The sequence below is a fragment of the Schistocerca piceifrons genome, chromosome 3, assembly GCF_021461385.2.
Source record: "Schistocerca piceifrons isolate TAMUIC-IGC-003096 chromosome 3, iqSchPice1.1, whole genome shotgun sequence".
Taxonomy (NCBI): Eukaryota; Metazoa; Arthropoda; class Insecta; order Orthoptera; family Acrididae; genus Schistocerca; species Schistocerca piceifrons.
The window spans coordinates 732251199-732268426 of record NC_060140.1 but is presented as its reverse complement, the minus strand read 5'-3'; the positions used below and the strand labels follow the sequence as shown (position 1 = coordinate 732268426).

The window sequence follows — 17228 nt, the reverse complement described above, 5'->3', positions numbered from 1 at the left end:
TGACACTGTGCCAGGTTGTTACGTCCCCGCGCAGATGTGCATTTTTCGAGGTGTATGGGCCAAGGCAAACTCATCTGTTGATATAGAAGCATAATGTGACCCTTTCAATTAAAAAATTTTTTACTCCAGACCTGCTGCAACAGTTGAAACGTATGTAACAAATACCTTGTTCAGTCTTCCTGGTAGTTGTCAATAGAGAACTGTCCCGGTGAGTCTCAATACATACGACGAATTTTCGTAAATGCTAAGCTGCAGCCATTCGGGTGCCAAAGCAAACCACACAAGAGACAGGCATAGAAACTATACTAAGAGAATGAGGGGGATGATAATAACAAAGAATTACTCTGCTTTCTGTATTTCAGAAGAATCATGTGTCTCTGTACTGTTTGCTGCTTACTTTTTACAATGTTAGTTCTTTGCGAAACGGCTACAGAGTACAAATCCTACACAGCGCTCCCTCTCGTGATAATTACGACTGGGCGCTGATTTGTTTCCTGTTACTGGAAGGAAAAAGATACGAAAGAAATCCATAATGATATACGTCCCTAACATACGATACTGTGGTTAAGAAATTATTGCAATTCTAACGTGGAAAAATTAACCTGAAAGCTGAACTAACCAGTGGCGGCCAATCTTTTGTGGGGTGCCGGGAAATGCCACCATCTGGAGGCCTGTGTCTTGAAGACTGTTTCCTTTCGGTGGTGTCAATAGTGGAGAACGTATGCACCAGCTGCGGGTCAGTGACAAACTGCTGACACGAGTTTGTGAACATCCCATACCGTACTTCTCCACCCAGTCGTTTTCTTGATCAAAAACAGCGCTGCAAGATAGCAGCTGCCAAAACGTTGCAGCATAGCCAAACTGGCACTGACAAATTGTTCGTGCACGTGTTCACCACGGATGAACATTGTGTGTGTTACTATGTCATACTAAACCAAGTGAGAGAGAAAGCCGTGGAACGTTCAGCATCGCTACCTTCAAAAGATAACGGAGTCAAAGACATAGTCGAGGATAGCCAAGTTGAGTCTTTTTGGCATCGTTACGGTGCACTGTGGGCACATCATACTTGTGAGGTCCAGACAGTTACCGCAAAAGAGTACTGTAATCTCCTGATGAGCGTTGACTGTCAAGTAAAAACGCAGCAGAAAGTTGTCTAGTATGCCGCCCACCAAAGCGTCAGTGGATACTTCACAACACACAGTGACAGCCGCGCTCTTTTGAGATGCGAATTAAGCCCCAGCCTCCATATTTACACTACTTGGCGAACAGAGACTTCTTCCTCTTCCATCACTTAAGAATCCAGCTACGTGGGAGGCATCTGTACGTCAACAGTGAGGTCCTAGAAAAGCTGGACAAGCTTTTAAGATTCCAAAGAATCTTCACCAGTCAGGAAATCTGCCAGCCCTTTCACCATTGGAAGAAAAGTGTTACATCATGTGTTTAATATGTGTAGAGAAACTAATTCCGCAGCCGTAAGTACTTTGATTTCTGATGACAGCACCAAAATCATGATAATCCTTCGTCGAGTTCGCTCGTAACAGAAGTGGTAAGTCGTTCTTCAACTCAGTGAAACTAAGGGACATGCAACCTCCAACCACCATTCGTAACATGAGAGTGGCTTTTCCACAGTCTGAGGGATGTTTCCAGAATGAAATTTTCACTCTGCAGCGGAGTGTGCGCTGATATGAAACTTCCTCGCAGATTAATACTGTGTGCCGGACCGAGACTCGAACTCGGGACCTTTTCAAAGGTCCCAGGCTGTAGCAAAGCCATGTCTACGCAATATCCTTTCTTCCAGGAGTGCTAGTTCTGCAAGTTTCGCAGGAGAGCTTCTGTGACGTTTGGAAGGTAGGAGACGAGGTACTGGCGGAAGTAAACCTGTGAGGACGGGGCGTGAGTCGTGCTTGGGTAGCTCAGTTTGATGCCGGCACGGTAGCTCAGCGTGTTCTGCCGTCTGTAATAAAAAACTGAGTGAAAGAATCAATAACGAACTGCAACGGATGTCATGTGACGTCCGCTACGACGAAACATAACGAATAAAATGCCAAAAAAAAGACAAAGGTCCTACGTTCGAGTCTCGGTCAGGCACCCCGTTTTAATCTGCCAGGAAGTTACATATCAGCGCACACTCCGCTGCAGAGTGAAAATTTTAATCTTATTTTCGGTAGATGACTACAGTACGATCATATTTTACTCTTAAGAGAAGGAACGGTAATGCCAAAATTAATTCAAGGTACAAGATAACAGAATTCGACACACAAGCACTGAACATTCTAAAATTCTGACACCAAGATGAAACCTTTTCGGAATGCAGGGAATAACCGGTCAATAATTATGTATATTTTATACGTAGTCTTCTTTTAGATCAAAGCATTTTGCCCAAATTTTTCGGCAGAGTAGTTTTCGGTACGAAGTGTGCTACGGGATAGTCTATAAAAGACCAATCAAGAGCTTCAGGAGGCTGCAATAGTCTTCTTATTGGACTTCAAGAATTTTTAAAAGACAAATTTCCTTACATACGGGACTAAGTGCACCTTAGGATGAGTCAAATCAGTTGAACCTCGTGGTAGTTCCGACAATTCATGCTCAGTTACCTTATTTCCAAAGATCTTTTTTCGCAAGTGTGTTCTCTTTCCCATGTACTTTTTTTCTAACAGCCAGTCCAGAATACTTGCGCGCTATTGTAATGATAAAAAAGGAACTTCACTTCTTTTATTGTTGTTCAGTTTTTGGCGTGAAGTGGTGCACCCTTGCGTATTACGTTGTAATGAATCGATGCAGTATATTAGCTAGAGTCTTTTTTAAATGGTTCAAATATTGTTGATTTTCACATTCATTTTTGGACAGAGTTCAACGAACGACGCATTAGTATAACGCGGAGCAACTTTATAGTTAATTCTTCACGAAAAATATTCTGTACTATTCTTTTGATACGCCTAAGTGCTTCGTGATTTCAGATGTCTTTAATCACCTGTCGTTCTTTCTCCTGCGGTGCTATTTCTCGATGTTTTCATCTGTGATCGAATTTTGAGACTTGTTTAATGTTGATGATTTTAAACAGAAGTACGGTACATTTGATTTCATCCGACAATTTCTTAAATGTTGAAATCAACCCCAGGTTAATTTTCATTGGCAATGAACAGAATTTGTAAGAACACGGTATCGCTGTTAATCCATATAAATAAAAGTATTTTGTAAAAGTGTTTTGCAGATTAAGTGGACACAAACTACTGTGTATCATGCAACAACATAACAAACAAAATTTCATGCTATCAACACCATCTGTACAACCTGGAGAATTTCGGCTTACTCTCGTGATTTCTTGTAAATGTGAAGCATGGCATGCAGTGAACTTGCAGCTGCGCTCCCTTGCAGTCACTACGGAAACACTCAGAGGGGCAAAGAGGCTTAAACTGCAATCCGGTTTGGAAGGAAGCCACAGTGGCGGCCAGCTAAAAGCGGGCGGGCGCCTTAAGAACCTCTGCGGGATTACAGCGATGGGGGAATAAGGCATTCTGGTCCTACTTCCAACCTGACCAGTTATCAGTGGTCTAATAACGCCTCTCATTTTTGAATTGCTAGCATTTTTTTCATTTTTTTCTCTCTTTAATGAAGACAACCGTCACTGTTCTGATTCGTGTTCTGTTTCAATTCTGAAACGGCATTCGTCTCGATGTTAATTATCCGTAAGTTTACATAGCATAACAATCTGCACACATCAGTTCTCGTAATCTACGTTGCCTTCTCGGAGGAAAGTAAGGCATTATGCTTATCCATTAAGGATATTTTAGAACCGTGACTGTATATTGAATGTAAATAAGTTATACAGAACTGCAACCAGTCACTTTTTTGAATAATTATGTTTTATTCCATGAACTGGTTTTCGAACCTTTTCAGGTTCATCTTCAGATGGTTTCAGAAAGTTTCATAATTACTGCTAGGATAATGCTGGGTACTGGCTTGCGGCAGTATAGGCGGCTTTTTTCGGTTAGTGTCCATCTGTCTGCCTCCATTTTGATGTCCAGTAGTTATATCAGTACACACAACTCCACACAAACTATATTAATTTACGTAAATTAATGTAGTTTGTGTGAAGATATTCCTGTTCTGTCTGTGTCACGCCGGACCGAAGAGCAGGCGGTGCGCTTTGTTGGTCTTATAGCGGAGCTCGACTGCCCTGTGGAAACCAAGTTCAGGCAGATCATCCATTATCATGGTGGCCTGTCGAAAGGTAGCTCCGATGATCCACCGTTATCGTAGTTTTTTGATGCGATCGGAAACTTTGGCTGGAGTAGCTCGCCTGTAGTTCTTCTGCAGAGCTGTAGTGTGCCTCTCATTCGAACCGGAACGACAGGAAACTGCCACTGCCAACCGAGTGGTCTATCATGTTGCCGCTGGCATTTGCAGCTATGAAGGTGCCGCCGGACGCTCCAGTGATTAAAAGCTAAATTCATCCTCAAGTCAAATAGCGGAAGTTTTTCTTAACCCCATGTTAATCTAATGGCGGATTCCAGGAAGTGCTCACTTGAAATCCACATCCTTGTTGTTAAGACGCCTACCGTATGGACATGTGTAGCCTCTTTAACAAAGCAGTTCCAAAATGATGATCCTGAAAATAACACTTCAGTCTTGTCATAAGACATTCGATGCCCTGTGTTCACACAATGCTCCGCTGCAGCCGACTTCCCACGTTGGTCCTGGTATGTATGTCGATGGTGTTCAACACAACGTTTGTGTACTGTCTGGCCAACATGTGGTTTCCCAAACTGGCGTGGGATGTTATGTATGCTATGTTTCACATTACACTTTTACATTACATTGCCTGTAATGTCTGCTTCTTTCAGTATTGTAATTTTATCTTTGAATTGTATTATGATCTGTTTACTATATATCGATGGAGTAGTGTTTCCTTGTTTGGATCTTGTTCTGACTGAACCTGTATTAGTTATTTTATGCTAAAATTAAGTGCGCATATTACCACACCTTGATTGTGTAAATCTACAACAATGGAAATTCATTGAAACAATTCTACTGATAATTAGTCACATTTTATTTTATTATGTGGTAAGTTCTATGGGACCAAACTGCTGAGGTCATCGGTCCCTAGGCTTACACACTACTTAATTTAACTTAAACTAGCTTACACTAACGACAAAACACTCACCCATGCCCAAGGGAGCACTCGAACCTCCGACGGGTGGAGCCATCGAACTGTGGCAAGGTGCCATAGACCGCACAGCTACCCCGCGCGGCCTCATATTTTATACGTTATGCTACCATATCTTGGCAATTTTGACCAGGTGATGTACAGTATTATCTCCTGTGAAGATGACAGCCAGTACCGAAATCGGTATAGAATAAATAGAGCTTTACAGGTATTGACACGAAAGTGATTTATTCCAAAAATTTCTCAGCTACAGATAACCACTCAAACAAAGCTCTTTGTGTACACTCATATCCCTGTCATCGGTGGTGTGGTTATATGACCAGTAATAATATTTATAGTCTGGAATCATTAAAAAACCACGGTTCTGAAAACAGTTTAGTAAGAGTGCTAAAACCAAAAAAATAATTTATATATATAAACAATACAAAAACGCAAAACTACGAGAAAAACAAAAAGATAATGGTCTTAATCTAAGTCCTAATCTGCACTTGCAATCAAAATCTACTTGAAAGTAAAAGAAATTGTCTCCAAATACTATTTAATGATGATTTATTTTGAATGAAACTACTTCCCTTAGGACTATAATACGTTTGTATTTCAGATCTGGTCCGATGAACCATGTTACTTGTAGTGTGGTAACAATCCCACTTTCTCTGCTTGAGAGGGGCCCCCATGACAAACGAGCGGGCGTAGGACAGTGAAACTTAGTGAAACATTTGTAAGGACATGCAGAAGAGAAATGACGTACAAACCACCGAAAGAAATATATTTTAATTTATATATTTACTCATTAAAGTTTGTTAATTTATACCATGTTTACGTCCCAGCTTACAAACGTTGCTCAATATGACGATCATCCGCATCTACGACAGTCTCGAAGAGCATTAGACGTACCGTTTCACATTTGTTAGCAGCACTTTTCGAATTGTGGAGAGTGGAATGTTCAGCTGTCGTGTTACAGGTCGTGCATTGCTTGAAGATCACACATTTCGTCCAGCAATCTCATTCATGGAAACACAACCTTCTTCAACAATTTGTGGCGCAACTGGCCATCGGCCTCTCCCAGGAGGGACTTCCATATCGCCAGTTAGTTCAAACTTGCGAATCACGTTCTTCAACGCCTGTACGGAGTAGGGCTTCTCCCTATTCCTTTAAAGTGTCGATACTCCCGAAGAGCAGCAGCAGTATTGTTGTTGTCCTGATAGAACGGTTTTAAGAGTAAAGTTCCGCACACCTTGTCCAGACCCATGTTGACTGTCTGCAACTGTGATCCAACTACGTCGCAGTACTAGCATCCATGCCTAGCTACAAGTCATGAGACTAACACTACAAACAACGCAAATCCTGCAGCGCACGGTCTGAACATCATTCCTACAAACTTGTGTACCCATACGGTAAGTAATTTTCCATATAAGATAGACATCCACGCAGTCGCAGCCACCCACCTCCCACCCATTTCCCCCCCCCCCCCCCCACACACACACACAAAATTTTGACTGCCTTACATCCTTCTTGATTTCCCATTTGTCTCTTTGTAGCACAAAGTCAACATCGCTCCATAATGTACGAAATGTTGAGATTGGACATGAAAGGAATGTACTTCAAGCATTTCGGATCTTCAGCGAAAGACTTTATATTAATATTTGTTACACTGTGAAAGTTTATTGTGGAATGGCAGTGGTATTTTATGATTAATGTATGTTAGATTTTACAATCAAATCATGTGTTGTCTAAATAATTCTTGACTTTATAATACAAATGTGAAGGGGTCGGTGGCAGTTCTAATCCACAAGAGCATCTTTTGAGTTATTGTGTTTTACATGTTTGGTTAAAGTGAAAGACAAGCCTATAATAGCGTGAGACAACATTTCTAAAGAAGACAGTTCCTGGCTGTACATGTGGTATTACTTATTACCAGTTTCTTGTGCTTTCTAATATACAACAGATAACATTGGAACATCTCAGTAGAGCCTCATGTGACCTTGAGTCACCTACTTTTGCACACCACAGAAATCCGGTTTAGTTTTTTAACTATCCCGGGAGGATCGAGCAATGTTTTATGTGAATCTGTGAGAGCTGCCATGTTCAGTGGAGAACCACGTGTACCGTAAAACCTTTCTCGATATTCATTTCTGCAAGGTTAGCTCCCTCAATCCGCCCAGAAAACTGAGTGGTTTAGCCGTCACGGTAGTTCGGCGTGTTCGGCCAGAGGGCTGCTCGCCTTCTGTAATAAAAAACTGAGTTAACGAATCAACGATCAACTTGAACGGATGTCTTGTGACTTCCGCCCAGACCAAACGCAACGAACAATACTGAACAAAATGAAATACAAGAAAAGTTGTTAGCGCGGCGGTCTGTCACGCCAAGGGACCTGGGTTCGATTCCCGGCTGAGTCGGAGATTTTCTCCGCTCAGGAACTGAGTGTTGTGTTGTCCTCATTATCATTTCATCATCATCAGTGGAAGGCAACGGGAAACCACCACTGTAATCACTACCCCAGACGTTCATGCGGTGGACCTCTCTGACGTGGCTTCCCCCATGACAAGACCTGCCGTCAGGCAGAACACAAAGTCTTAGTTCCCTCATGTGTGGTTCACGTTCATTTAATCTTCTTGTGGTTTTAGTCAACTCTCCGATATTCTTGGTGTTTCTATTTTCTTGGAAGCGTTTTAATTCGTGTAAATGTGTATGGTAACTTGCCACGTGGAGAGGTCAGCTCTCGGTTGTCGGGCGCGTTCCATTATGCTTTGACATTATTTTTGTAACCTATTCTAAACGGGTTAGACCTCTTTGCGGCTTCATGCATGCATTTAATGGTGGTAAGTTGAGTCTTGATCTATTTTATCGTGTAACTGAATGAATGTCTCCCACACTTTGTTCAAATAGTGCAAATGGCTCTGAGCACTATGCGACTTAACTTCTCAGGTCATTAGTCGGCTAGAACTTAGAACTAATTAAACATAACTAATCTAAGGACATCACACACATCTATGCCCGAGGCAGGATTCGAACCTGCGACCGTAGCGGTCGCTCGGCTCCAGACTGTAGCGCCTAGAACCGCACGGCCACTCCGGCCGGCTCCCACACTTTGTCCTCTCGCTCCAAGATACAGCCTGAAGCCATCTTAATGCTATAGTGTTCAGGCGCCAGGTTAGACAGTTACCTGAATATGTCCTAATTTTAACTTGTTCTTTCAATGAATAAACCTGATTCATGAGAATTAATCTCTTCTGTCCTATTGGCTTATTTACAATTGTTTAAGTGTCTTTTCCCATTTTTAAAAATTGCGACTTTATGCTCCTCTTATGTTTCCTGGGAAGGTCTGTAACCAGATAAATTCATGAGACCTGTATGTTCAGCTAAAGAGAAATGAGTAATATATCAAGCCACTGGCATATCAGTTACGTTCATCAATTTTCCCAATTAATTTAAATGAAATTAACATTGCCCATTGGATTAATTATTCAGCTGATGTTCCTGTTCAGTCATTCTTGATACGTAGGAAGGACTAGGGCTGGTGGCGACCCTGCTTTTTTTATCATAACTTTGTCTCTGATTGTAGTTTCACTGCACAAAAGTACAGATGTTCACGAAGCTTGTACGTGGTAACAATAAAAGGCAGCAACTTATAACATGAACAGCTTAATATTTGCTAAATTGCAGATTGGCACTTTCTTCTGCCTACCCACTCAAATTAAAACAGTTGTCTGTGCCAATCAGTTTTATTCTCTATCACAGCGCGATTCGAGACCTTAGGCCCTCAGCCACAGGTCGCTCAGTGGATTACATGGAAATTTCACAGCCGGTTCTATACGGTTGTCTACTTTGCACTTCATTTCGAAGGTGTTCCAGTAAAAGTACACTGACCATATAAACACATTTGCATCACTGAATTGCTCGAAAAAGCAAAAACTTGATTTTGTCGTTCAGTGATCTTCTCTTCCCTTTTTTCCGGGCTGAGGGCACTACGCAATGGTACAAATACGTATTTAAAACGATCCGACGAGCTATTTTCAGCACTCTGAATTATGTACTCACATTTCTTCCATTTGATCACCTAATAGAAGATACTATAATTTATAATTCATGGTCAGCCATATAACATCCACTGTTGGACAGAAGCCGCTTCCAGACACATCCACACACTATGTTATTTACATGTATTCACCCATTTGGCCTCTGCATGTTTTTCTAAAGCCGTTTACCACCCTTTTAATTAGGTTGCCGTATGATCTCTTCTCATTTCTTGAAATGTTGCGAAGTACCTCCTGTGCCCTTCCTCGTATTGTTATTAAAATCCCAGGCAACTATGTCACTTTAAATGTAATGGGGGAAAAGGGTGGGGAAGGTAGGGAGGCAGTAAAAGACTAACTTCTCCCGCTTCACCCCCAAAAGAATCCAGAACCGAACACTATCAAAGATAAGATACAGCCATTGTGGGAGAAACTTTTCGACTATCCATCCTACAGTTCCGACCTCACGCCTAGGCCTTCAACAAATAATGCAACACATTTTTTTCTCGGCCAGTTTCCGTTGAAAGAATGCAGAATTTTTTGTGGGATATAGTGGAATGTCCCCGCTTCAGTCCCTATGGTTTCATGGAGTGCCGACAGGTTGCAGCACTATATGTAACCTTCAAAATGGCATCTGTAACAGAGGTGCGTTTCAAGCAGAAGAATGACACTGAGTATCTTTCGGCGGAAAACCAGAGAATCACAGATATTCTTAGAGGCTTGCGGAATGTCTACGGATACCTAGCAGTGAACAAAATCATGGAGGGTCGTTGGGCGAGGCATCTGTCGTCATCACAACAAGATGTCACAGACCCAAACCATCTCCCCCGTGCTATCCTCGGGAAATTGAACAAACGGGTTCAGCGTGTTCGTCACCACAAAAATGCAAAGAACTTCCAATTCTCCATTACAAAACAAGACGTCACACTACTCTGCGCACCTAAGAGAAGCTCACAGAATTTCACTGCACTGTTCTTCCTCATCCAGCCGAAGGCCCGGATCTCGCACCTTCAATTTGTTTGGCGCAATGAAGGATGCACTAGGTGAGAAGCGGCACGGGGATGATGGGGAGGTTATTGATGCAGCAAGACGTTGGCTCTCACGTCGACTAGTAAAGTGGTAGCATGCGGGCACATAGGCCCTCCCAGTAAGGTGGCATTGAACGGAGATTGTGTTGAAAAATATTTTGCAGCCAAAAGAGTGTGGTATAATATGCTGTATTGGAATCCTCAACAAAACCAACCTCTTTTCAGACAAAAAATGTTGTATTACTTACTGAATGGTCCTCGTATATTGGCTCTTCTTGCATTGGAAACTATGGCTTCATGGACAAAAATTGGAAGATGATAAGCAATGCAAGACAGTCATTGTAAAAGGTTCAGTTCCCGGCAGGGAACGCGTGATGCAGGTGGGTTAAAGAAGCTACAGTTCTTTCAGAGTCGAACTAAACGCAGGCGCAGAGTGGCGATAAAAACTACCGAAAGAAAATAGCAGAGATACGTGGTTTAAGAATTAACCAGCAGAAGTGCGTAAGTTCTCCTGTCCTCACGTTCCTGTAATAGGAAGCCTTTCCCTCGGCGCGCGATGTTAATTGCTCGCTTTCGACACCATGTCATTTCTTCTAAACGTCACCATAAGGAAACGATTACTTGCGAACAGAGAGGTTTATCGCTGAAATGATTTATGTGACAATCCTGCGCTTGGCTCACACAGTTGCCGCGCACACAGCTCGATCTTGTTTAACGATGGAGTTGCTGCTACCACCTCGCTACTGTATGGTTGGATCTCAAAGATGGGCAAGCGGGCGTTGAAGCAAATCTGCAACCACGTGGTTGAAGGCGCAGGCGGCCGAATTTTACGACGAAGGAATTTCCAAGCTCGTCCATCGCTACGATAAGTGCCTTAATTTAAATAGCAACTATGTAGAAAAGTAGTATTTAAGTGTGGCTTTTATCTGTATATAATTTAAAAAAATTTCCAATACTTTATTTATTTTTAATTCCAAAACGTAATGTACTTTGTGGATAGCCCTCGTATAGAAAGTGTATTAGGTACACATTGTTTTGAATGAACAGGTTAAAAAACTGAAGACTTTCTTTCCTATGTATGAAATTGTCATGGTGTATGGGTATTCTAACCGCCATTTGTTGTTGGTATAACTATGATCTTTAGTTATTACCTACCCATCCCATCACTCATCCATTTCCTCCTTCCCACACTCTCCCTCTCCTTCCCCCAAGCACATACCCCTCCCGCTACCACTCTACCTCCTTTCTTCACCCTCCCCTTAGGGCATTTCTAGCAAAGAAAAGGGTAGATGACCAATGCACTCAAATATATTTTAAAGTTATATGGTTACCTCTAACTTTTCTGTTATTTTATTTACGTTTAAATAAATTTTGTTAGTGTTTTAATGCTGTTATTCACTTGTACTTTAAATGGCATTATTGGTTTTAAGGTATTGTTGCATATAATGTACCTATGTTTTCTTAATATACCCTCTATTACATTTATTGTTCCTCTCCCCTGATAATCATTATCACAATCTGACCACTGACATTTCTGTAGTTATTCACTGTACATATGCCATGTAGAAACAAAGAAGTTTCCTTGTTTCTCTTCATATAAATGTTTTAGATGTTGGCCAACTATATACCATATGACAAAATAATTAACTTCTCATCCAGTGTACTAGCTTCATTATGCCTATACAGATTATCCAATGTCGTTGACGCCTTATTTTATAGTTGTAGTTAACGGAATTGCTCTTGTTCTGCTTGGATGGCACTGGTTATCAGAATGCATGTAGCATGGCACCAGCATCTGACTACGCTGTTGTACCTCTTTGTACTCGCAATCTCAATTCTCCAGAATGAATTTTCACTCTGCAGCAGAGAGTGCGCTGATATGAAACTTTCTGGTAGATTAAAACTGTGTGCCAGATCGAGACTCGAATTTGGGACCTTTGCCCTTCACAGGCAGGTACTCTACCGACTGAGCTACCTAACAAGGGAACCTCCCCATCGCACCCCCCTCAGATTTAGTTATAAGTTGGCTCAGTGGATAGACCTCGAAAAACTGAACACAGATCAATCGGGAAAACAGGAAGAAGTTGTGTGGAACTGTGCAAAAAATTAGTAAAATATACAAACTGAGTAGTCCATGTGCAAGATAGGCAACATCAAGGCAGTTTTGAGGTTAGGAGCGCCGTGGTCCCGTGGTTAACGTGAGTAGCAAGCGAACGAGAGGTCCTTGGTTCAAGTCCTCCCTCAACTGAAAATTTTACTTTCTTTATTTTCGCAAAGTTATGATCTGTCCGCTCGTTCTTTGACGTCTCTGTTCACTGCAATACGTTTAGTGTCTGTGTTTTGCGACCGCACCGCAAAACCGTGCGATTAGTAGACGAAAGGACGTGCCTCTCCAATGGGAACCGAAAACATTTGATCGCAAGGTCGTAGGTCAACCGATTCCTCCACGGGAAAACACGTCTGATATATTCTATACGACACTGGTGGCGGCATGTGCGTCACATGACAGGAATATGTTGTCGACCCACCTAACTTGTACACTTGGCGAATGGGTAAAAAGATTCTTCTACCTTGCCCGATTTTGGTTTTCTTGTGGATGTGGTAATCACTCCCAAAAAGTGATGAAAACCTAAGAGTTTGTCACATAAACTGAAAATAAAAAATTAAAGTTTTTACTTGAGGGAAGACTTGAACCAAGGACCTCTCGTTCCACAGCTGATCACGCTAACCACAGGACTACTGCGCTGCTGAGATAAGATTGTCCTTAATGTTACCTATCTTGCACATGGACTACTCAGTTTGTATATTTTGCTTATTTTTTCATAGTTCCACACAACTTCTTCCTGTTTTCTCGATTGATCTGTGTTCAGTTTTTCAAGGCCTATCCACTGCGCCAACGTATAACTAAATCTGAGGGGGTTGCGATGGGGAGGTTCCCCTGTAAGCATGATTCACGACCCATCCTCAAAGCTATACATCTGCCAGTAACTCATCTCCTACCCTCCTAACTTCAAAGAAGCTCTCTTGCGAACCTTGGAAGACTAGCACTCCTGGAAGAAAGGATATTGCTAAGATAATCTGCCAGGAAGTTTTGTATCAGCGTATATTCTGCTACAGAGTGAAAATTCATTCTGGAAACAATCCCCCACGCTGAGACTAAGCTATGTCTCTGCAATATCCTTTCTTCCAGGAGTGCTAGTCTTGCGAAGTTCGCAAGAGGGCTTCTGTGAAGTTTGTAACGCAGGAGATGAGGTACTTGCGGACGTACAGCTGTAAGAATGGGTCATGAGTTGTGCTTGGGGGGCTCATTTGGTAGAGCACTTGCCTGCAAAAGGTAAAGGTCCCGAGTCTGAGTCTCGGGTTCGGCGTACAGTTTTAATCTACCAGGAAGTTTCAATCTGAATTCTGTCAGTCTGCTAGTGTTCGCTGTTAGTCAACCAATGAACTACGTAATGCTCTTTTTTTCAACTGAATCAGAATAGGTGTTCTTTAGTAAAATTATAGATGTTTCAGTCTTCACGTATAGTATGGCTCCATTTTGCTAAATGAGTTATCTGTAATATATGACATACGTTCTGTTTGCTGTATGCTAGCCCTAAGTGCCTCCATACATTTGTATTAAAGTTTTATATACTGATTCTGATGATGGCCATTGTCAACGTGCGTAAATATGGATTCAGAAATGAAAGAGTACCGTTTCTAGTTTTCTCTGCATTACAGTTCCTTCTTCTGCGAACAGTTCAGTAAATTGCAGACTACACAAATTATTCACCATTGTTGCCTCCCTCCTGGGGTGCCTTTATGCGCACCTACGTTGACTGCGGAGGTGCATATACGAATCAGCACTCTTTTCATCTATGTTGAACCCTCTTGCAAACAAACTAATGCTCTGCCAATGGTCATCGGCTGCATTACCCAAACCTCTGGTGTTGTAAAATCATTGGAAGAAGGCCTTACTAATTCATTAGGTGGTATGTTATTATTCCAGTGCAATTCAAAGCAACGAAGGTCGTTAAATTTCTGTAATAATCATTTTGTTAGAAGTTTATCAAATCTCAATGGACAGTGTTTTTTGCAGTGCTTTGTTTTTATTAGATCTACTTTCAGAATTACAAAATTTGCTAAATCTAAGTAAAATGCAGACTTCCGGAAAAAGGGGTGGGGGCATCTAATGGCAGTCCAGACAAGAGCTCATGATGACTTCGATATGCTCCCGAGTGCATGGACCAATTACATTCTTGCAAGCGTCACTTTTTTTCGCTTCTGTAGATTTCAGTAATGACAGAGGTCTTTCCTGCTTATTTGTCAGACTACAGTGAACTCTTGGCCTTACAAAAAAAAATTAAAATAACGTTTTGTATTTCAGGAATCTTCGACATACACGAAGGCGAGAACTGCTCTGTAGAGATTTCTTCCGGCAGACAGAAGATGGCAGCAGCTGCCTGGGTCGTCAGCGCCCTCAACTGGCAGCTAACAGAACCCGACGTGCAGCTCGGTAACTCTCTCGTTTGGCTTCAAGGTTCTTCGCTTGCTTATCTGTAACCGATGTCTTGCTGCAGAGAATGTTGTCCGAAACAAGGACTGATTTTAGATTATATTTATGGCTGATCAGAATTCCTGTAGTTACTTGAGACAAACAGCTGGACTTTTCTATTGGTTGCTATTTGTCATAAATTGTCTATTTGTCTTTAAAATCATATATCTGGGCCAATCTATCGCACGACCAGTCACAATGAACTGCATATATAACAGGTTTAAAATTACCCATTACTGTAGTCGAGGTTAGGGGAACATTTTTGTCCTTGATAATGTCTCAGTGCAAATGCTTCAGTATTGTTCCATCCAGCAAGGCCCATATCTAGGGGAAAGGGGGGGGGGTGGAAGCGACGCCAAATTCATATTCTTGAAGGGAAAAACCTTGTTTCACAAAGCGCCCAGCGTCCAACGCACGTTGGTCTATCGATTATTCATATGATTTTGAAACGCATCCCTGATGGTTTTTGAATACATTCTAAGTTGATTTATAAACGAATCCTAAGTTGATTTTTGAATGCGTGCATTGTGTACGTGATGTCTCTGCCAGTACAATCCCCGTCGCGCCAAGAAATAAAAAACTTTTCCGCACACAAACGGAGCCCGGGCTACACAAGCTGAGCCGAACAAACCCGAAAGGTGAATGCCAATCGCTGTTTGTTTATGTGGCTGTTTGGGTGTGCGAATGATCAGCTCCTATTCTCGGAATAGCACGAAAAACTCGTTATACGAAAACCTAATAGCACCTAACCGTAGAATAAACGCGAAATGAGTCAACCGGTGTTTCTGGCAGGGTTAGCGAAGTTTTTTTCCGGTCAAGTTTTGACAGTGACAGAAATAGTTACGGAATTACTGTTGACAGGATTGTTTGTTCGAACGAGAAAGGAAAGGGAACGGAGTTTTGCTTGTAGTAGGCGATATAGGCATTTGATACTGGTATTTCGTCAATTGTATTCTGTCGTTATTTTTATGCAAATGAGGTAGATAAAAACGACCATTTGGGCCAAAACAGTCTCGCCTACTTGGCATGTGTTACAATTGCTGCAATATTGGTAAGACCTATTTCGTTTTTCTAGCAGATAGTGACAAAATAGACGTAATCAAATGGAAACCACACCAGGAACTATTTGTATTAAATACTCAGTAAATGTCTGAAGATGTCCTTGTAAGCCGAAAACCGGTTAACAATAAAAGCAAACTGGTGCTTTTCATTTATTATGATGTTGTTCTACCAAGAACTGACGGAAGATTCTTTTAACATTGTATTAACATGTTTTCAGTATTAGACAACGTCCTTTTTTTAATGTAGCAAAACGTTTGACGAACTTTGGTGAGCTCTTAGATCCTTTTGCAGAAAAGAAAGCACGAAAGTGTAAAGCTCTAACAAGATTAGAGAGAAAAAATGTTGGGATCTAAGGACTGAACAAGTGTGTACTCTCTTATTTGTCTCTTGCCTACTGGTTTTATGTTTCCTATATTTAATTTTATATCAAGCAAAAGAGAAAGTTATCAATTAATAAGCAACAAAGAGAGCAAATTTTCTTAAAAGTTCTTATTCTCTCAGTCGCAAATGATCCCATCCAGTATTAATTGTGAGTTTTTTAAAGGTATGTAGGATGTCAAACTGGCCATCTGAAAGCAGGAGAGGCACCACAGGACATCCTAATTTTCACTGTCCTGATTGTAGGCTTGATGGCTTTCCTTTTAAATAAAAATACGTGCTCGAATTCCACAGAGTGAAATACGGTGACGTGCGATAGAAGAATGCTGTGTGAAGAGGCGTGGCACTGCACCTTGGCACACCTATGACCACATAACATGCCTTACATTTCCTCGTACATATATGCTTCATACATCAACCTCTTCAGGAAGACGTGCGCCACAAAATGAACATATCTGTGAAAAATCGATTTAAAAAGAAACCCTCGAGTGGGAGAGGCGGCGCCACTATCAAGTTTTTGTCCCGGTTCGGAATTATTGTAGATCAGAGATTGCATCCAACCAACGCGGTTGGTGGCCTCACATGGAAAGAACAGAGCTCCAATGGATCTAGAAAATAGGGGCAATGGATGGTTTCTTTGTCACTATTCAACTTCTGCTGCCATCATTGCGACAGCATAGACTGATAGGAACCCAGCTACAGGAGTTGACAAGAGTGGTGTAACCAATACTGATCATACTATACATTCACCAGCCAGACAACATCGGTTCCAGTCAGTCGCGGTGTCGGTAGAATACAAAGCAGAAGAATCCCATCATCGTGAAAATCCGCGGGAGGCAACAAAAAATTAAAAGACACGCAATTCTTGACAGGCGTCAAATAGAACTGCACTTTACAGCGCTGGCCACACACTGAACACTGTGAAGCCGAGCACGCGCCAACCCATCGCGGGTTGAAAATTGCGACATGTAGCGGTAGAAACCTAATTAAAGGACACGCAGACCGAGCCTTGGAAATCTCAGTAACGAAATGAAGACAGAAAATAT

At 41.8% G+C, this 17228-nt stretch overlaps 1 protein-coding gene across 1 annotated transcript in view; it reads left to right on the top strand.

The window, feature by feature from the left end:
- LOC124789009 overlaps positions 1–17228 on the top strand; it is a 260631-nt gene that overhangs the window by 98888 nt on the left and 144515 nt on the right. The window contains exon 3 of the mRNA XM_047256296.1: positions 14575–14703. Within this exon, the coding sequence (XP_047112252.1) occupies positions 14575–14703 (129 nt within the window). The remainder of the gene's footprint in view (positions 1–14574; positions 14704–17228) is intronic.